Source organism: Austrofundulus limnaeus, unplaced genomic scaffold, assembly GCF_001266775.1.
Source record: "Austrofundulus limnaeus strain Quisiro unplaced genomic scaffold, Austrofundulus_limnaeus-1.0 Scaffold60, whole genome shotgun sequence".
NCBI classification, from domain to species: domain Eukaryota; kingdom Metazoa; phylum Chordata; class Actinopteri; order Cyprinodontiformes; family Rivulidae; genus Austrofundulus; species Austrofundulus limnaeus.
The window spans coordinates 103,475-126,133 of record NW_013952462.1 but is presented as its reverse complement, the minus strand read 5'-3'; the positions used below and the strand labels follow the sequence as shown (position 1 = coordinate 126,133).

Sequence of the window (22,659 nt, the reverse complement as noted above, 5' to 3'; positions counted from 1 at the left end):
TAACTAAACGTAATAAAGCACCATTTGGGTCACTTGTGGTGCACCAAAGCAAGAAGATGATGAGAAGAGAGACGCAGCACTGTATATTAATTATTTTATTCCCTCATTTGCGCAGATCACAGTAATGATGTTTAAAACATTTTAATTTACAGAGAAGGGCACATTTAAAAATTTATTTTACATCCTGGCACGGCATTTAATTAATTAATAAAGATTGCCCTTTAAAAAAATTGCATTCCAACACTTCAATCGNCTGAGCTCTGTGTGTTACGGTGAGATCACCTCTTGTTTACAAGCGTGCTCGCTCCCGACTGTGCCGTGCTGTGGGGGAGGAGCCTAGGAAGGGGAGCTGAGAGCAGGGGGGAGGGACTACAAGGTTGTTTCTGTTCAAAATTTTTCAAAGTTTTTGGGTTCCCAAGAAACTACATACAGCAGCTTTAAGTAGAAAAACAACAATAATAATGACTGAATATTGTAGGTTTTTTTTCACTAAACAATTGGTGTTGTGTTGGGTGAAGAGTCCATGGAGGAGAAAAAAATTTTTTCTTTTTCTTTTTGTGGTTAACGGTGGTGATGGAAAAAAGATGTGAACATTATTAGTTAGCTGCGACAGCACTGAGGAGCTGAACCTCTGCTGGACCAATCAAACCAATCACGTTCTCTGCGTCGCAGAGTTCTGACTGGGCCAATGTACACAATGGCTGTCACCGGGGCATAGCAGCGGGAGAGCGGACGGAAGTTACGCAGTTTTTTTTGTCACTCAGCAGAGGGAACAACTCTAAGCATAAACCAGCCTTAAGCCTTTCCCTTTCTCTGCTGCAGACCGCCCAGGCGTCCAGGACCACGCACAGATCGAAGCGCTCCAGGACAGGCTGTCGGAGATCCTGCAGGCCTACATTAAGCTCCACCACCCAGGCGGACAGCTGCTGTATGCCAAGATGATCCAGAAGCTGGCTGACCTGCGGAGCCTCAACGAGGAGCACTCCAAACAGTACCGCTCCCTGTCGTTCCGGCCYGAGCACAGCATGCAGCTGACTCCGCTGGTGTTAGAAGTGTTCGGCAGCGAAGTCTCCTAGATGCCCCGTCTGAAGCTCTGGTGTGGGGCAGGAAGCTGGAGATGGGATCCCACTTGGTTGAAAAAAATGGAGGGAGAGAGCAGAGAATGCGCTGGATGGACTAAAGGCAGGAGAAGTGTATGGAGCAAGCAGAACAGAGCAAGTGGAGCGTGTGTGTGAGTCTGTGTTCATGTATGTTAATGTCTAAAGAAGTCTATCTTGATTCAAAGGCCAAGGGTGTTGAGAGAAAGCAGATGTTAACACAGTAAACAAGGGAATGTCATATAGTTCAAATTAAGCTATCCATGGGACATCTGCCTATATATATATAGATATATACAGTGATATATATACAGTGTTTTTGTGTGTATTTAATTCAACAAACAGCTGCTTTAAATGCCTGGACATTTTGTGTGTACATGTCGTTCACACACCAACACAACAAGCATCCTCAGTTACTCATTTAGCCATTCTGTTGAACTACCTCTTGGTTTTTAATGGGTTTGTTTTATATTTACATCAGCTATGTGAAACGGTAACTTTTACACAGAACAACTTAGATCCAGCACATCTGAGTTCACCAGTGCAAAAGCAGTGCCTGCACACTACTTTGACTTTTTGTTCGTTCACTCAGAAATCATGTCTCCCAACTTTTTTTTTTTTGGTTGTTTTTTTATTTTATTTTTTGTATCTGCTTCGCTCTGGGACAACTTATGTAAATGACTGTGTACAATTCAAACACATGCCTTTTACCCTTCGCCAAAGGTATGGTCAACTAATAATTTCTTTTTAAAGGCTTCCAGCACCTAAAATAATCTTGCTGCTCCATGCTTCGGTCGTGCAGCCACTCTGCAAGTTGTCTGACTAGTCCTGCAGTATATGAAGGAAAATTTCATTTTTATAGATTTTTACTGCAGAATACAGATCATAGTATGTAATTTAGTGGGGTTTTGATAGAACTAAAAATAGGTTGCCTGGGTTTGAGCTGAGAATTAGCCACTAAATGTATTATCTACTCGCTAATTATCAAACCAAGCCCACATTTTGTCTTGCTCCTCTCCTGAACTCTGTCCACGTTTATTATTAATGGGTATTGCGCGTATTCTAAGCACTGTTAACAACCTTTGAGTCAACCCTATGTAATGCGATACAGCATCTTTATTATCAGAGATTTTTAAAGGGCTAAAACGCCAAATCTAACTGGAATAGTGATTGGAGGCCAAAGCAAGGGGCCTGTTTTCCTTTCTTTTTATATAGCTGCAAACCATACATGGATTTGGCATATATATTGATATAATTGCAATAGATTTTCTTTGTGTGCTTGTGAATGTGCGTGTATTTTTTTTTAATGTCAGTTGACCTTTATAAACAATTCCATGAATTGTTCCTCCTCAGTATACAGTGAGCTCAGTGGGCGGAAAGCTTGGGAAGCTGCTTCAGACCTCCACAGATATCTCACCCCTTTCGTTTCTGACTGGGAAGTGGATTTTCTAGAATGTCCGAGGGCCTCTTGTGGCGGTGCTGATGGTGCTGTGCACTTCCACGCCCTGGCCCTCCCGTTTGATGATGTATGCTGCGCAGCCCTCTAGTGGTTGCATTTTGTAAATACCAGGTATATACTTCTATATAAATATGTCTGCCGCTGTACATAGGGCTACAAGGATCCTCTTGGCTTTTTTCCTTCCCAGAAAGATATATGCAAATACAACAGACCCTTGTACGTTTTTGATATATTAACACTTTTCCTGAAACACCCACTTTTGTTTTTACTTTAGCATTTAATAGGATAGATTAAAGAAAATGGCTTAAAATTAAATTGTTTGTATGTTTGATAAAATGTATTATTTGTTTAGACGTGGCGTAATGTTAATTTCCAAAGTTCATTTTCTGAACGAGGACACACTGTTCTCATTTAAAAGCCATACAAATTGCCAAGCTAGTTATATAGCACTACATTATAAAAGTAAAAAAATGAGCCTTGGGAGTTTTCATTTATAGTCTAAACTATAATGGTTGTATGGCATTAGGAACATGAGCTTGTTTATTACAGMAGCTCCCCGCTTCTCTGCTGTCAGTTGTCTTTGGCTTCTGTTTCATCCGACATCTTCTAATACAGATAAACCAAGCTGCTAAAAACTTTCCTCTGCTTAGGTTTTCAGGCCGTGTTAATGTGGCTGCGTACAGGATTCAGGTCAAACTATACAAGGTGACATATTCGTTGCATCGAGACACCTCCCCAAAAAGATATTTTGTCCATTCTCTGCTAAATGCAGCTGCTTTTTCACTGCAGAAAACTGCGCAGTTTTAGTGTCACCAGTTAAAACGGTTCCTGTGATTGGCCACGCCGTCCCGCCAGTAACGTCTGGCATCGTTTTTGTTTTAATTGTCAAAGATATTTTGGACAGGAAGACGAGAAAAGTTGTCTTCACATAAAAAAAATGTTGGTTTGTTTTTTTCTTCTCCCGATCGTAGACAAAGACCGCTTTTTGTCACTGTGACTTTGTTCCAACTCTCCAGTCACTGTGACACTCCACACGCTGACAGTCAGGGCTTCATGCTCAGATAATCTTCATAGCACAAATCAGTAATCCCTTTTTTATATTCCAATAATTAGAAAATGATTGATTTTTAATTTTTAATTTGGGGATTTTTGTAAGGTAATCTCCCCTAGTCCCACAAACGACCCTGCTGCGATTGAACGTCATGGAGCTGAAGTTTGACTGTTTTTAGGCAGTACCACTCGTTTTGTACAGTATGTCAGTTTGATGAGGGGTATGATGTGCTTGGTTACTGAACCCTGACTTTTGAAGTTGATCATTTGTTCGTTTCCTGAATGCATACTTTTGTATGTAGAAAAGAGTTTGATTTCGTGCTGTTTCCTTTTGAGGTGCAGTGTTGATTTTCTGTATGTGTGACACAGTGGGAGGGTTGGTGAATATGTAAGTGCCACAGGGAGAYTTCCCTCCACACGAGAACAGGGTAACAGAGGAGTCCACTTTTTGGGGATTTGATAATCGAACAGGAAAGCTCTCTGATGTATTATAGCCACTGACTGAACACCGATTTAAGATTGTCTAATTGGATTTTTGATTACGTGTTATTTTTCTTTTTTTTTTTTCAAAAACTTCTTCCTCCTTTTTTAATGTCCGCCACCAAATCATGCAAATACAGTAAATGTGAGTATGGTGCATCATCAGAGATTCCTGTTTGGTTTAGATTTTTTTATCATGGTAGGCTGCTCCGAGTCCTGAACGGATTCAGTAACTTCAGTAATGACGCCTGCTGTGTCCAACTCATGGTACACTATCACCAGCAAGCTCTACAGTCTCTCATGTACTCTGGACATTTTAAAAAGTTTTTTATATAACTATTACCATTACAAATACTGTCTGAGACAAATATATACTATTCAGAGTAAACTGTTGTCCATCTTCCATGCAAAGAATTTAAAGTCTTGACTTTTTCATGATTTGCTCTTCCCTTCAGAACAGGCGTAATGGATCAACTTAATGTAGTTCTTACAAAAAAAAGTGTTCACATTGGATGTATACCATGATCTACCTAAAAGAAACCTACCTCTTTTTAGCTCATATTTTTTGCTTTAGCATTAGAATTTGCTTCTATTTTTACCTTCTTTTTTTTGTATTCATGTTGGTATTTATTGCTGTCTAATGAGTCATACTTCAATGATTACCTCAGAGATTTCTCAGATTTGGGAGAGTCCAGCTAATGAAGTCATTCATAGTTTGTTTTTGGTTGTTTTTATAAAGTTTTTCGTCTTCTTCTTCTCAAGGTTGATTAGCAATGCCTTTTCTATCTTTTGTTTTCTAAACGCACAAAATATCAGGAGTGTGTTTTTGATTCAGTGCCTGCAATTTGACCACCTGGGCTCTGGCTAGCACGAGGCTGCATTTACTCGACAAGCGGGCAGACTTTTCTGCATCTTTTAACCTTCCACGTCTGTAGTTTTCATCCAACAGTTAATCTTGCTGCTACGTTTCTGATATCTGCGGTATCTTGCCGTTTTTATTTCCTAGAGCAAGGCTAAAGAAGGCGAATGCGGCTTTACGGAAACAACCCGAAAGACTTTGCAACAGAAGATGTTCCAGCGCCCCACTTGATGGCAACTGCATATCTTGTGGCTGCGCAAATCTGAAATTTAATTTTTAATCCTTCACGTCTTTTTTAAATCTCTCTGCCTGTTGTAAAGTCTCTTCCCGTGCCTTCAGAATTCCCTGCCAAACGAGGGGAATTAGAAGGAAAATCCTCAGCGTCCATGCAATGCTGCTGCTTTTGTCTCGAGCGCCGCCAGGTCTGTGTGCAAACCGACACTAAAAAACACGACCGCCTTCCAAAGCGTTTGTTCCCAGCAGAGCAACGAGCCGCATTGGAAGATTGTTTCTCTGAAGTCATGCTCGACTTACCGATGCTTATTGGTTTAAAAGAAAAAATTCCTTGTATCGTATGAACAGTGCAACTTCTGTCTGTTTTTGGTAAACTCCCCATCAACCGAGCTCTCAGTCTGCAGGTCGCACTGTTTCAGGTGAAACACTGAATGAACTCCAGAGGAACAGCGTGGCCTTCGTCTCCCCCGAGCCGAGCGCCACGATGCCACCCTTTTCAACACGGGGTGTTCACAAGTGTTCCTCCAGTAAATCTGAACAGAAACGTTATAAAAATTTCAACATTGGCTTCATGTTTCAACAAATTTTTATTCGGCGTTAAATTCTTTTTTTTTTACCCTCCCTTAAACCTGAAAGGGTACTACATCAAAATGAACGACCTGAACCAACAAAAAGCATTTCTTCTAGTGTTTGTGACATGCAGACTGATGAAGCTGCTCGCCATAAACTACCTGTGTCGGTCAGCATGAAATTGCTTCGTATATCAAGGCAGTTAGAGCTCCTAAATCCTAATGTAATTGCAGTTTTTATCTTTTATTTTTTCTTTTATAAATTGGTTTTGATGTAATGTTTTTTTGTCCAATGTTTTGCAAATCAAGAATAAACAGTTGTACATAGTAATGAACCTCTGTGTAGATTATTATTTTTTACGCGTGTGTCAACAGTTAATTCAAACTCTTCGTCTTTTGTTTGTTATCACTTTAGCAGGTTATAAGTCGAGTTGATTTAAAAAGTAATGCCTGCATCCAGAGCCAGTCGATCCYTTAGAAGTTTCAACATACGCATCGGATAAATCGATGTATGTTTTGTGATAAACAACCCCCCGGTGAGTTCAGTGGAAAAAGAGATGGAGGACAACCGTAGTGGGAAAATTCCCAGATTCTTTTCAGAGAAAATCACATCACTTCAGATCACTGCTGAGGTCTAAACTACATCCATACCTGCAAGAAAAACACCCCACACCTCTCCAAGGATGTTTGACAACGCATCAGAAAGGAGGAAAATCCTGTCTTCAGGAAGGCTTTTGAATTTCAGATCTAAAGAAATCATCGCCTTTAGTTTTAGTTGTCTTTATCCGTTAATCCATCCACACAGGTCCAGGAGAGACATCGCTCATCCCAAGAGACAATCTCCAGCTCCTGCGTGTTCCAGAGGCCTCTTTGAATTTGGGGAAATCTTACAAATTTCTTTGAACAAAGGTCAAAGACAAAAAAAAACGATAGTGGATGCCCGTAAATCTTCGGACCTGCAATAAAAAGACGTCTGATCTTGTCACGAACATCACTGTGTGGGCTTAGCATCACGTTAGCATCTGACATGTTCACCCTGTTCCTCGTGACCCACTGTCCTGCATGTTATAGCCATTTCCCTGCTTAAACACACCTGATTCAAATAATTAAATGACCTACGCAGAATGTCATCCAGTTTAGCAGAAGCCTGTCAATCACTCGTTCATTTCAGTCAGGTGTGTTGAAGCAGGCTAACGTCTAAAACATGCTGGATGGTGGTCACAAACGGGGTTTAAGGCCCCTGCTGTAGACCGCTGAGAGAAAATATGGGTTCATGAGATTTTCAGTTTGTTACTCTCTGTTTTCATTTACATTTTACACAACATTCCAACTTCTTCAGGACTGAACCTTCTGGCTCGGCTCCTTTTTCACAATGACAGACCAGAGCAACAGGTCTCCAATCCATCTCCAGCTCTCCATCACTCAGGAATAAAACTCCCAGAAAAATCACCTCTACGAGTTCAATAGCAGTGGTTGGTAAACACATTATTCAATCTAGATGTTTAAACCCTCAAACTGAATATTAGAGTCTGCACATTAAACACAGAGTTATTATATTACCATAACAGTTATGGTATGTGGTTATGGTATTCAGCTGATTATCCAAACACATAACCTGATATGTTTGGATAAACGGTTAAATCCACGTTTCAGTGCTCAGATTTTGCAGGATATGAGTGTATGTGCAGCTGTTTTATTTAACACACACTTAACTTCTGAATCAGGTGTGTTGAAGCAGGGAAACATTAAAACATGGAGGCCTGGGAACCATGAGGACCAGGGTTGCAGACTTCTGATGAAATAACTGATTAATATGATTTGTTTTCGATTCACATCTTTAACACAAAATTGACACATTTATGAACTCATATTGGGTCAGAAAACCTTTTGTACTAGTTTCATCTATAAAAATTTGAGGTGTTTTGTAGAAAGTGTTCTGCAAATTCAGTGTTTTTTCCCTCCCTTTGAGTTCCAATAGATTTTTTTTTCTTGCTACCAGTCAGCCACTAGAGGGCACTGTGCCTCGCTGCATGTGCCAGCCTGTCCCAGTTGCCCTATTGACCTCTGATTTAAAACTCTGATGAGGCAGAAACAGTTGGGACGATTCAGTTCAGACTGAACAGCCTCACAACAGAAATCGTGGGGTGATTACTGAAGCACGCCTGTTCAGATTAACACCCACACAGGCAGACACTTTTTTTTTTTTTTTTACTTTTTTATCACGGCTCCTCCGGCATATGTCGGAAGAGATTTGAGCTCACCTCAAATCATATCTCCCTGTCTGGACGTGGACGGGGTGAGACTGCACATGTGTGGGGTGTGCAGTGGGGGGAGAGACAAATAAAAGGTTATCAGAGAGATCCAGTCATCGAGCGACAGTTAATTGTCAGGCCTGGTTCAGAGCAGAGGCACTTCTTTTGCCTGCTGATAAGGTTGCGCTCGTGCGGTCTGCTGAGCCGTTGCATCTGTGCACGAGGTTAGATGAAGAAAAAGAGGGGCTCTGGTTGCAGCGACATCCATCAGGTCAGGGCTCTGTGGCTGCACTGCACCACAAACTGAACATCCAGTACTTTTTTTATTATCAGGACACCAGCTTCTTCTCATATTTACAAGTCTAAAGAAGGCCTGCTCTGTTGTTTTCTGAGGGATCTGCATGTTAAATGATGAAATGATGCATCAAATTAGTTTTAAGATTCACCAATGTCTGCTGAATCAGCTCTTTTCACAGTCCTGCTGTTCCATTTTACGTGAGAGCTGTACAAATTAAGAGTTCAAAACTTAGATTTGGACAGTTTCTACAGCAAAGTAAAAGTCCCACCTGTGTTGTTTTCTGCTCTTTGCCAAAATAAACCCTGACATTTATGTTTCAACAGCTCGTAAAGTTGTCAAGTTGTATACGATGGAGGAAATGGCTTTAGGAAAAACTAGAGAGATGTTTGTAAAGACAGGCATGGATGCAGAAATATGCCWGTTGAAGCATCTCAAGCAACCTGGAGCAGTAGTTTTAACATTTGCAGCACACTGCTTTGTGTTTGTTTAAAAGTTAAAACATGTTTGCAGTAAAGCACGGTGGTGGTTCTATCATGGTGTGGGGCTGCTTCGGTGCCTTTGCTTCCAGGACAAGTGAGTGTGTCAAATTGTTTTTTTTTAATCCAGAGGCTGCCAAAACATTTCACATCAAAATGATTCACAAGCTCGTGTTTATGAAGATGGTCTTAATTATTTAGCAGAACAAAACACAAACGTGCACAYCCACTAGCTTAAAGGGATAGTTCAGCAACAGGTCCAGGAGGAAAACCCAGATATCCCTCTCCCAAACACTGCAGCGTCTCTTGATGGACCCAAGGTGCAGCAGACTCCTTCCAGCAGGTTCTGGATCTACTGCAAGCTTTCCTGTCAATGACTCTCACCCTAAAACAGCTCAAATTTCAAATATTTTAATCACAAAAAGGCTTTTTTCTAAACCTATAAACGCAACTGTAGTGGTTATTTGTCAAGCACAATTAGCASCAGCTGCTAGCTGTAGCCTTCCCTGTGCAGACTGGACCACCTCCAGCAACAATATTTTATTTCTTGTGGAACAATTAAATAAAGCGAAGCTGATGTCAGCTCATTAATCTGGTCAAGATTAGCTATCTARAACAGGTAAGATATTAATTGTTCATAAATCTTTACAGTTAATCCCACTTCACAAAATCATAGCCAGTATTTAATCCGTTTTTACCGGTTTTGTTTCTCATCACTGGTTTTAATTTACATCAGCTAAGCCTCTTAAACACAAAGTGCTGAAAATCAATTTATAGCAGCTTATTTTTATTTAATAAGACTAATATTTCCTCCCTGTGGTCCCCTTTAAGACCACCTTCAGTAAGGTCRGGGGGTGGAAGATCGTTGCCTTTATAGTTTGATCACAACAGCCTCAGTGATGCAGTATTTAGCCACTTCATGAGGATCAGCTGTTTTCTAAAATTTTAAATCAAATCATAACTTTTATGAGTGTAAGAAATTATYTCTGAAAATGTAACCATTTTATGTCCGGTTGTGTGGTCAGACCTCTTTGGTAGCAGAGGTCAGAGCAGGACAGCTTCTTAACCTGYCATTTCATGTCTTCGTCATGTTTTTTTGGGGGGAAAGGTTGACCCTATTTGTCCCAGTTAGATAAAAACACAAACATGCACCCTCGCACACTGCTGAGTGTGCACAACAAGGCCCGTATCTCCATCTGATCTGGTTGTAACACAGCCGGGCGGTGCCCTCGTCAGTGTCTGATACTGCAGCAGCACATGTGCACACTGATAGTGTTGTATTTTTGTGGCCCAGCTCGGGGATGAGCGCTCAGTTGCCACACAGCCGCCTGAGGGGGATGTCAGTTGTGACTTTTAGTAATAACAAGGGCGTGTTGTTTTCTGTCTGCATATCTCTTGTATGTGTGTGTAAGRGAGAGAAAACCGTTTTATTTCAAAGTAAACAGTCAAAATAGGGGAGAACAAAGCTAAAAAAAGAAGAAAAAAGAAAAACAGCATGTGCAGCCAGCTCAGTAATYTGAAACTCATGCTGTGTATTGACTCTGTCTTTTTTCCCACTCTTCTCACCCTCTTCTCCAGCCTGAATGTTGGATGCCCCTCATGCAAGTCATCCAGAAATCATTAGGACCGAACCCACCGTGTGGTTTCAGCCCAGAATGTGAGGAACGCCGAGACGTTCCTCCGCTCTCGGYGCAAAATAACTCGGTCTGCTCTCTCCCAGAACTGGAGGTGGAGACAGACGCGCAGGAAATGCATCAGAACAGAACATCAATAAACCTGCATTTTATGAGACTCTGAGAAATCAATTCAACCTCAGCCTGAACAGCTGGACGCAAAGAAATGGAGCTAATGCAAATTGTTGTTGTCAGCGGGGGGAAAAAAAGACWAGATAAACATGGTGGAACAAAGAATAATTTTCTTTTTTTTWAAWMSKWTTTTTTTTTTCATCTTCCTGCACTGAGCTGGACATTGTTCCCAGGAGGAAAAAACACCAGATTGTGATTGATGTTCTTCTGCGCTCCTTGCTTTCGAGGCAAAAGGAGAAGGACTCTGCGTGTGTGTGTGTGTGTGTGTGTGTGTGTGTGTGTGTGTATGTGTGTGTGTGTGTGTGTGTGTGTGTGTATGTGTGTGTGTGTATGTATGGAAGTATTCTCCTTGGAAAATAATGGCAGCAAAGTTGCATTAATGGCCAATCGTTTCCTGCAGGTTTTCCCGTGCCCTATATTTATACTTTGAATCCACACGCACACAGCATTCCACTGGCTTTATTCACTTTTCAGCCTCTACAGTCATGTGGTTTCTATAACCGCTCTTATTTTATTATGGGAGGAGCTTTGGTGGGAAGTTGCAGGGAGCTCCGGTTTACTTCTCAGGTGTTAATCTCAGTTTGGCTGATTGAGAAATCTTTTGATTTATAAGTTGGAAAAAATACAAATAAATAGCAAAAAAAGACAAACTAAGCTAAAATGAACATGTATTATATGATAAAGGGATTAACCTCAATCACATGCTAGCTTTAATTTTTTTCAATGTTTTTATTTTCTGATGATACTCAGGCTCCAAAGATCCTAACAAGCAGCTCCTTTCAGGAAAGGAATCACCTTAACTTTTTATTTGACCCTTTGGTTYAGTTGGTTTTCATTTCTTGTCCTAAAACTACTTATTCAAGCTGAACSGGGGGCTCAGTGGTGGGCCGGATGGAAGTCACCCACAGGCCACATATGGCCTGTGGGCCCCCAGTTGCCCATCTCACTGTTTGTGCTTGCAATTAACATAACTTGATTCTAAAAAATAATGTTATGGACACATGCTGCAATGCTTTCCAGATGAAATGATGGTAAGGGAAAAAATCAGCTTCTTCAGAGCAACAACCTATCTTTTAATCAAACTCAGTTTGTTTGTTTAGATTTTGACAGGTTTCAGTTGATTTTTTTTCCCACGGTGTTGCATACTCCGAGTAAAGACATGAGAATGTGTTATTTTAGAGGATTTGATTAATTATTACTCACTGCTTGTTGCTTACTGTCAGTTCATGTAAACAGTCCCTCTCTGGTGAAAAGATGACTTGCTGCTGAGTCTGAAAACAAAAACAAGCCAACAGCACCTTCAGCGTCTGCTARTTGGAAAGGAGTGAAAGTTTTCAGTGTCGAGTTATGAAACTAAGAGGAGTTTTTTTTCTTTCTCTACTTTTAGATCCAAAAAGTTTGCTTGAGGTTGTGGTATGTTAACTTGAGGTTTCATGCTGGTTAAATTACAGATGTGTGATTATGTGGAATTGATCTGGTTTTACTATAAATGCTTGTTTTTACCTGATGCTACAGTCTGACACAGAGTAATCACTTCTGTTTGTACTGTAAACCAGTGGTTCTCAGCAGCAGATTTGTGAACTATTGCCGTTTAAAATGTCTGTCTTTAATATTAGAATTAAACYTAGATATAAACAGTCTCAACCACTTATTGAATGACTATTGTTTTGTCTATTTTAACATAACTTAAAATAGTAAAAGTATTTTTAAGTTTTATTTAATTTCTGGCATTTCATGACCCTAACAGTAGTCCTGACCCCTACTTTGAAAACCAATTCAGTGTTTCCCAAAGTTGGGGTTGGGACCCAAAGTGGTGTCCCAAAACATCAAGGTGGGTCCTGAAAAGATTTTTGGAATTAATTTCATTTTTGCCTTAGTTGTTACAAAGGAGTGAGGTTAGTGCATTTAAAATGGATAAATGTAGTATAAAAATATTGTTACTATGCCTATGTTTTGTTGACCTGATAAAAATGTTTATCATCCAAAAATAGTTGGGGGCACAGGTCTCTGCTACTGTTATTTTGTGGGTCAAAAGCTGAAAAGTTTGGGAACCACTGCACTTTGGTTCCCAAAGTTGGGCTTGGGACCCAATAATGGGTCATGAATCACCTTGGATAATCTCCAGAAATCAATTTAAAGGGTAATAAAATAATTGATGATGTAATATTTTCCCTATAATTATTACAAAAACACAAAATAAGTAAAAATGAGTATTTATATTTGTGTATAAGCTGTTTAGATTGTCAAAAAGCCTGTGTTTTTAGGGTTATTAATGAAGTRCATGTACTCAGACCAGTAATATTTGGGGTCACAAGTTTTTGCCATGGATATTTTGTGGGTCAGAAGATAAAAAGTTTGGGAACCAATGATCTAAATCATTGGATTGTTTGTTTAAGTACAAATAAGTATTTTAGAAAATTATTGGAGACTTTTTTTTTTTAAGGATGGCCTCCCTTCTCCCCTTATAGCCATCCCCTCCACACCATTATGTTTTTTTTTTGTTTTATTTTATTTTATTACTTTTTTGTGAAGAGAAAATAGAGAGAGAGAAAAACAGAGAGAGAAGTAATTAGAAAGATAGAAAGACTGAAATAGCGATTAGGATTATATTAAATATACACCAACAAAACACAGGACCACACACCCAACATCTGTCCGCTCACCTGAAAAATAAATGGATAAATACATGGAGGGCATATATAAAAATACACACATACCCATACATATATAAAGATATACATACATACATGCCTACATTCATAAATATTGTCCGTATATACACACAGACATATATACACACTCAGTGACCAGTCAGAACCCCTCGGATCAGAGCACCTGTTTGTGAGCAGTTGTGAACATGCGTGTATATACAAGATTTCTCCAATGGAATATTTAATAGTGACTGTGGAGGACCGAGACCCAACCCCCAAGACACGAGGCAGACATAGGGAAGACCAGAGTCCAAGGGCCTGAGAGGAGTCCCGAGCGCAGAGCCCCAAGGGGCACCCGCACGGGAAGATCCGCCCACCCACCCCCCAGATCAGACCGTAGGAGAGAACTGGGAGAGTCCCCCCAGCGACCACACGCACAGCCCCCGGGGCCAGCAGCGAAAAAACTCATGGGCCCAACCGGCACCCGCCATACCGAAGCAGACCAGGAAAGGGTGCAGAGGTCCGGGCCCCCAGGGCGCACCCCCTCCAGGCCAAAGCCCGACAGGCCCAGAGGCCCCGAACCCCAACAGGCAGTCACCAGGCCAGGCCGGCACACACCCCAGCGCCCAGCCCCAGACCAGACTTTTTTTAAAAATGACCTCAATAAACCAGATTTTATTTGATCACTTTTAACACCTGCATTAAAAAAAATACTTTGGATTCAACTGACAAATTTCAATAAAGTTTCCTAAAGTTTAAATAAATCCTTTAGATTTGCTCAAGCTCTTGTAAAGAATGATGTCAGTGTTGACCAGAACATGCCCTTGAGCTCTTGACCTTTTTTGACCAACATATTGGTTTGTCACAAGGTTTCTATGAGTGATTATAGAATTTAAAACTAATTAGCATTAGGCTAGCATGCAAACACTCACAAAATGGGTTCAAATGTAAAACATTCACATGAATTACTGGGATTTTCTGTCTTGTTTAAAACATCTAAGCACAAATTCACTTCACATCTCAACAATTAAAAGACTCTTCTTGCTGTAACATTTTAGAAATATAAAAAAAAGTTTAATTGTGTGTTTATTATATGTTCTAAACCAGTGATTTTCAAACGTTTTAGCTTCCAGCCAATACAATAACAGTTGAAGAAACTTGTGACCCCAGATATTACTGGTTTACATATAAAAACTTTATAACTCTGTTAAACATGGACATAACAATTTAAACAAACCTAGTCACTTCCATACTACTTTTATTTATTTATGATTATTACTTTTTTGTCGCAATAATTATGGTGAAAGTATTTCATTAGCAACTTATTTGCGTTTACATTGGAAATCATCTAGGGACCCTCATTTGATGTTTCATGACCCACAGAGGGTCCCCGAGCCCAACTTTGGGAACCACTGTTCTAAACTAGATGTTTTAAAATAAAGTGAGCTGCAACACAATGGATACGATGAGACTCACCTCAACTCTAAAAAAGGTGTTTTGTTTTTAAATACGACTTTATAAAGAGAAACATTCATTTGAAATTTTAAAATAGCAAAATGTTTCAGATCAGTTTGTTTCTGTGGTCACCGTTGAATGGAAAAAAAATGCAACGAGTGAGAATAAATTAGTGTTTTYAAATCCTGCATCAGTGTAAAAAATGATGATTACATGTCTTCAAACACCTTGAACACAGCCCTCAGACTGTCACTGAGACATGGAAGGACTTGTGAAATCTCTCGTGCCTCACTGGTTGGACAGCAGCCCACCAGACTTAAAGACCCGCATCTTTAAAGACTTGAACCCTACAGAAAAAAAAAAATGTAGCWACCTGATGGCTGCTACGCTCCGTGTGGGCATGTAAATGAGGATGAGGTTAAATGTCATTGTGTGGTGCTCCAGCTGAATGTCTCTGTGGTTTCCTGAGCATATAACATCTCAGGCTGGGTTGAGATCTCACACACACACACACACACACACACACACACACACATGCACGCACAAACACACTTTTTCACATGAAGTTTGCCAGAAAGCTGCTGTTAGATGAGCCACATGTCAGATGAGAGGTTTTGTAGAGCCACCAAAATGCAAGTTTCACAGCAAAATGTGTGTGTGTGTGTGTGTGTGTGTGTGTGTGTGTGTGTCTGTCGGTGGGTTTTTCTGCCACAGCTTATTGCAAACCAGGTCAGTTTGTGTTGTTGACTAGTTGTATAAATTGTTTGTGTACATACAACAGTAAGTAAGTAAAACCACATTCAGCCCTCCGTCTTCACAGAAAGTAATTTGTAAGAAATATATGTTCTCAGGTTTACACTTTCATTTTTTGTCTTGAGTTTCACAAAAAATGACCATACTTCTACAAAGCTTCTGCATACAAGCAAGCTGCATACCCACACTTTCACTTCCAAAATGCATAAGTAATGCAAAACTACAAACCTGTACTGCTTTATTTTGTCTGTTTTCAACTTTAAAGCATTTTTTACAACCCAGTCTGCATAAAATATTTGTTTTTATTAATTCTTAGAGGAGATTTTAAGCATTGCAGCTATTTACATTTAAAAAACCATTTGATTTTAATGAATTATTGTCTTAACTTCTGTTCTTTAGTGCTGCATGGATGCATTTAGAGCTTATATTTCATGTAATACCACTCAGTCAGGTGGTGGTGTGGGTGCATGCGTGAGGTAAGACGTGCTTTGACAAAAAGCTCGGTGTTTGTACCTCGGCTGCAGGGCATTTTGTCAGCACAAACCGCAGAGTTTCTGATCACAGCTGGAGACGGAGGGGACACCTGTTGACCTCCTTATCAGTACTGTGGTCACTCTGCCCTACATTCACATACAGACAAAAAAAACACATCACAAGAGAACATATGTAGAAAAATAAAGATGAAGGAATATTTGAAGGAAATATGTGTTCATTCCCACACTTTAAAAAAGTGTTGATTACCAAAAATCTTTTTAAATCATGTCTGGCATTTGGTTTTGACCCCAGTTTTAATGATTATTATAATTTACCTACACAACAGATAAATGATCTTTTTTTAATCAGCAAAGTTTTGATGAGCTTTATTATTCATTTATGTACAAAACGTTATGGCTTGAATTACCAATAATACGGGGATAGGGATTTGTAAATGTGTTTCTGTGTAAAATAGCTAAAACTGATATTAAAGCTCCTGTGCTGTAGAATTAAGTCATGATTTTCATGATTATAAAAGAAAAGCATTAAGGCTCTTTCTGGACCGTGAGCTGCAAGAAGAGAAATGTTTTACCGATTTCAATTTTAGAAAAATGTCAGCTTGCTACCCTGCTTGTCCAAAAACAGGTAAGTACTTGTACTGTTTACTTTACACTGTTTGAACTGGTCTCCCAGTGAGAAGAACTTTCTGTGGAGCTTCCATATTCTCTTTGTACAAGTGTGGGTTTTCTCCAGGTTCACTTTGAACTGTCCAAAATCCATACATGTTAGGTTAATTAGAAATCCCAAACTGACCACTGTTCTGAATCTGACTGTCTGGTTGTCTTTGTGTTCATTTGAAGGAGTGACGACCAGTCCTGGAGAAGTTCAGCACTAATTCGCTGCCATCTTAAACATGAAGACAAGTAGGAGATTAAATAAAATGTACAATAAATGAAACTGTCAACCCTCCAGTTTTACAGAGATGTTAAGATTGTATGGTAAGATTTGTGCATAATAACCATAATCAAGTTAAATTTTCGGGAAGCATCTGAGGTGTAAACGTTMATAGAACCATAAGGTACTGTCAGGTGAATAATGACCAAAAATAAATCAGTTTCTTAAAGAAATTTTATTTAAACTCAAATAGCTTTGTTACTCTCTTGATTGTGTCTGAGCCAGTGGGAAAAAAAAGACTATCCCACCAGTTCTTTAGGAATGTTCTTGTTATTTGTTTCTGTTTCTTCCTTTTCCCTCCACAGTCAAGTCAAACTTTGACGGCTGAACCAAAAGCAGTCCGTTATTAGCATCCATTAGCAACGAACAGTAAGTATACTATAAAATGAAATTTTACAAGTGTTTGTTTTTTCTCCTGCTGAGGTCACAAATGGTACCAGTGAACATAAAACTAATATATTTCCTTTAAAACTGTGATTAAACAGAAAAATTACTTCTGTCGCTTCAACTGTTTTGACACATTTTCAGTTCAAGTATAAAACTATCAATAGAAGATGTCTGTCGAGGACATGCACCATAGTGGCAGTACGTGATTCTCATCCTGGTCCTCAGGGATCCCTAACCTGCATTTCTTTTTAGTTGTTTCTTGCATGCTCTTCAGTAAGTCTTTATTTCATTTAAATCAGGTGTGCCAGATCAGGGAAACAACAAAACATACATGTATGGGGGTCCTTGAGGACCAGGACTGAGAACCACTGTGTTAACACATTTTAAATACTTAGTTGTTTATTTTGAATTGTACCTACTTTAGCCATTTCGTCAGAGTGGTGTTATGGCAAAATATCTCCTTTCTAGTTGCTATTCATTTCATTGCTCACAAACATAATGTTCTAAAGCATAGGTTCTCAAATTAGGGTTCCAGCACCCCTAGGGGCCTGCAAGCCGTAGCTTGGGGGTCCTTAAAAAAATTACAATAAATTGTTAATTTAGTTTTTTATTTAAAAAATGCATAAATGAATATGGGGAACAATGCACCAGTGCAACAAACAAATTAAACTAAACAGAAACTTGATTATTTTTATGGGATTTAGAAGTTAAAATGGCTGTCTTACCAAGTTTTAAAACCTTATATCCAGCCAAAAAAAACCCTTTTTGATCTTGTTTTGAGACTGATTTACTAAACAAGAACTGATTGTGGAAYAATAATAATCTTGTTTTCAGAATGTGTAAGATTATTTGTCGTTAGCCTGAAAATTTTGTTCAAATTAATTCAAAAATTTCTGCCAGTGGAGTAAGAAAATTTTACTTGGTAAGATTCTTGAAATAAGAAAAAAATTGAGTCAAATCAAGTATTTCAAGAATCTCATGAGGTTTATGAGGGAGTCCCTGGAAATTTTCCAAGAGGTCCCAAGACCCAAAAAGAGAACCCCTGCTCTAAAGTTGTTCAAAATATGGTTTATTTATTTATTTTATTTTATTTTATTTGTGTCTATTAAAAACATCTGCAAGCTTGCTCTGAGTTTGGACATTATGAAGTGTTGAGAACTGTCGTGTGGTTTCTAATAATGTCTGACTTTTCATTTTTTTCAACTTGTTTAGGGTATTTACCAGAAAAGAAAATCCATATGTAAGCAACTTTTAGCTATAGCATTTTTTGCTTCTTTAACGTTTAGTAGTGTTTTAATCTTTAAGCATTTAGCCATCATTCTGCTCAGTTTCAACAGCTCAGTGTTCACACTCYAATTCACCAGAAGATGCAAACGTTTCTTGTTAAAAGTCTGTTTGAATTCATGTTTCAGAAGAAAACTAATATGGTCAGACAAAAGAGACAGTCACAGGATGTGTTTGCAACATCTCAGGTATAATAAGAGACAGTACAGGTGGCCAGAGTGTGCAGCATTCGAGTGTATACAGTAAGTGTGTGTGTATTGTGGTTATAGGGTGAGCTGCATTTCCGCCAGCACACAGGTGCATTGTGACATGTAGCCCCTTTACAAGCTTGATCTGAAGCACACTCAGACACACACACACACACACACACACACCAACAAAACACATTTCAGATGCTGAGATAGGTGTCATCTCCAACCACGACGTCGGAGGTATTTTTTGTGGGGAGGGGGGGATTTCACAAGAAGCAAAGCCTCAGAGGTGATAACAAAAAAATACAACTCTGAATTTAGTGTGTGTGTGTGTGTGTGTGTGTGTGCAATCCAGGTGTTAAAACGACTGGAAGAACGCAAAGAAAAGAATAAAAAACTAAACCTGATCTGTGAAATTCACATTTCTCTGTTTGTACTTACAAGAACTATGTAACACTGTTGTGTTTTTACTCAAGATGCTTGTGGTTTTTACTCTTCCATTTTTTTTTCAATTTTGCGTTTAGAGCAAAAATGTAGTCCGTCTTCTGAACGATGGGAGTGCCACAGTAAACCACATGCAGATGCTTTCTGTGTGAAAAAAAAATAGTGTTCAGGCAATGACGAGGAAACAGAAACATTAGGAACAAACTGATAACTTCGCCACACCTAAAATGTTACCAGACTGTAAAAATGTGACTTAATAATGAGACGTTCATTACAAATTAAAGGCCTAGCATTCCTTGATGGAACACAGAAATCACCCGCCTTAGTGACTTAGTTATTGTGTCAAAGTTTTACACTGAGATCATCTTCTGTTGGAGATGATGGAGTTGTAACCATTTTGATCACACTTTGTAAATAATGTTTTGCATAATATTATTTGTTCAAGATGTCACACTCAGCGAATGTGATGATGCTTAACTGCGAACACACCAAACTTTAGCTCAGCAGCTGTAAAACTGGGTTATATCTGTTTTTGTGAGTCAGTTGGCTGTACGGATCATTTTGGATCAGGTTGTTCATTTATTGCACATGTGTCAAACTCAAGGCCCGCGGGCCAAATGTGGCGCCCGGCTGCATTTTATGTGGCCTGCGTGAGCTTCAACGACGTATTGTCTTAATATAAACGTATGCCGCTTTAAAGCCAACATTGACAATAAACTACATCTCCCATAGTGCATGTTGATTATTGCATTYTTACCCACAAATTGATGGCATCCCACCACTAGATGGAGGTGCACAGGGTTCAAAAAGTAGCCGGCAGCTGAAGAAATTTGCCCTGTAAAATCTTTTTTACTACATTTTTGATGGCTACTCCTGCTGTAGTTTTACTTGAAAGTGGGAATTTCCCACCTACAAGTCGTAAATTTAAACGGAAACGCCCCTCCAGTGGGAATTTCCTGGGGAGCAGGAGAGTAAAATTCTCTTACTTTTACTTGTATTTCTGTACTTTTTTCACATTTAGTCAGTTGTACATGTAGTTTTCTTTGTTTATGAGGACATGTTAAAACTATTTCTGTACACAAAATACTACGTAAAGCTCAATTGTTGTTTGTCAGCAGGGCTCAGCTGTAGCGATGACATGAGGAACGTGATGTTCCATGTTTAGCTGAAGTTAAACACAAAACGTCAAAGTTTATAACAGCTGGCCCTTTACAGTCACCATAACGCTCATGTGGCCTTTGGTGAAAATGAGTTTGACACCACCGATCTAGTGATTTCTAGTGGTTTCTGAGATGTTTTGGTAATGAATGCACACACCCACATGCACAAGCAAAAACAATGTCCACAATAATGCTGGCAAAAGGCGATAATGAACTGATCAATGTCAAGTTTGAGTGCAGACGTGGAAGTTAAACAGTGACTTCATGTTTTTTTCCACCTCCTCCCACATGAAGGGTCTGCAGTTTGTTGTCCTCGCTCTGGACTTGTTCARTCGGCCTCCACGAATCGTTCAGCTTCTCAAGGCTGTTTCATTCCGGAGCGTGCAGGCACATCGACACAACTGCGAATCAGTTCTGCAACAGCTGAATGCAACATCTGCTCAGCTCCCAGCCCTTAATGTCCGAGCGCTCTGCACTTGATTAAAGCTGAAGTTCAACTAAAACCAACCAATCTGTTGAATCCAGAGAAGTCCACCCGCTCCTCCCAGAAAGACTTTCTCCCCCCTCGTCTTTTCTGCAGCTGCACCCCACCTCTTTTTCTGCAGATCGATTGCCCCCATCGCCTTCTCTCTCTCTCTCTCTCTCTCTCTCTCTCTCTCTCTCTCTCTCTCTCTATACAGCTGTTCCTTTGCCTCATGTTGCACATTCTTTCGTTCTTTAAGCCTCTGGCTGTCAAGGACTCATTGCACTCCTTCCTGCTGAGAGGACATGAAAGAGAATGAAGCGGTGGTGCTATGTGAACATCTGAAAGACAGAGTACAGCTGCATAGAGCAGAGCACACACACACATACACACACACACACACACACACACACACACCCAGCTGTTTGTCTCTCACCATTAACTGTGAACCCAGCTTGTCCAATCCTGCTCAGACTCCCCCCTCCATCCCTCAGGTCCCACAAGCACCTTCCGACTCCTACTATTTTTAGCTTGGGAGGCCAAGAGAGTCAGGGGCCCCTTCATGGCCTAATCATGGCATCCATCATGCAGCCGCTGCCTTCATATTTCCAGTCCTCGACCCCCCCCTCCTCCTTTGTTTTCCATCCTTCAAACTTCCCCTCACTGTCCTCATCTTTTTGGCACAGGCTCAGGTAATATACTTGGGAATGTTTAACAAAGGAAAAGTACAACGAGAAAACAGGCACCAGTCCGACAAACAACAAAGCAATTAGCCAGTGTTTGGTCTGGCTGGGACAAGCGTGACCTTTCAGGAAACTCCCCTTTCCTGAGTGAGACGGGTCAGCTCGCCGCTCCGGCCGACCGAAAGGCAAAGCAGCCCAGAGGCCGGAGTTCTCAGACGAATGTGAGGATGTTTGACATGGTCGGCCGCCGTGTTTCCTCACGAGGACATCACAGGCTGGAGAGGTCGACCTTTGTGGTCAAGGCAGCAGCAGAGTTGTTGTCCTTTTAATAAAAGTTTACTTACTGAAAAAAAATTAAAAGCTGAATAGTGCCAAGATTTTCAGGATAAATCCTAATTAAGCGCTCTATATTGTTGACATGTTGAAGACACACATTGTAAAATCTTTTGCTCTCTGTTTGTCGTGTGATCAGTTTAAAAACATAAAAAAATCACCTTAATTTACCTAAATAATGCATAACATGAAAACAAGGAAAATYTGCTGTAATGTGCTTGACACCAAACTGTCAGCTGTGAGCTGAGGCAAACATCAGCTTAATGATCTTCACCAAACCAACAACTGTAGGCTACAAATTTTATTAATGATCAAACATAATGAATCAGTTATTTACAAGTTGATTTATACCAGTTAGCTAAAAACATAATTCTTGAAATTTTGATTTATGACATGCATTTCAGTACTTATACCTTACACCTTTTCTAGTAAAATATGTAAAACACATTTTTTGTTTTATAAATATTTTCTCTGACAGCATCGAAAACCATTAATTTGGACAGACAGAAGCTAAAATTATCATTTTGCAATTATACTTGAGCTAATACATAATACTCAACTAAGATTATACTACTTTCTTTAAAGTTTATTTTTCAAAAATTATGACAAAACAGGATTTCTTTGGTGAGTTTAGGCTTTTTTTTCTCTGCCATGTGGAAGAATCTCAGGACCACATGTAGCACCGTTTGGCTGCTCTCTTCTTCAGGGGTCGATTAAATTCACACAAAGATTTGGCAATTTATTATTATTTCTTGTTTGTTTAGTTTTTTTCTGCTGCCCTTCTTGATGCAAACCACTGACGACRGAGCTGCTGCAGCCCACATGTGGAGCAGCTGTTGGGGGTTAAG

At 39.7% G+C, this 22,659-nt stretch overlaps 1 protein-coding gene across 1 annotated transcript in view; it reads left to right on the top strand.

The window, feature by feature from the left end:
• The window catches only part of LOC106518359 (vitamin D3 receptor B), a 42,629-nt gene extending 36,546 nt beyond the window's left edge, over positions 1-6,083 (top strand). Inside the window, exon 10 of the mRNA XM_014009621.1 lies at positions 823-6,083. Coding sequence (XP_013865075.1) covers positions 823-1,076 — 254 coding nt within the window. The 3' untranslated portion in view covers positions 1,077-6,083. The remainder of the gene's footprint in view (positions 1-822) is intronic.
• Positions 6,084-22,659: the final 16,576 nt, after the last annotated feature.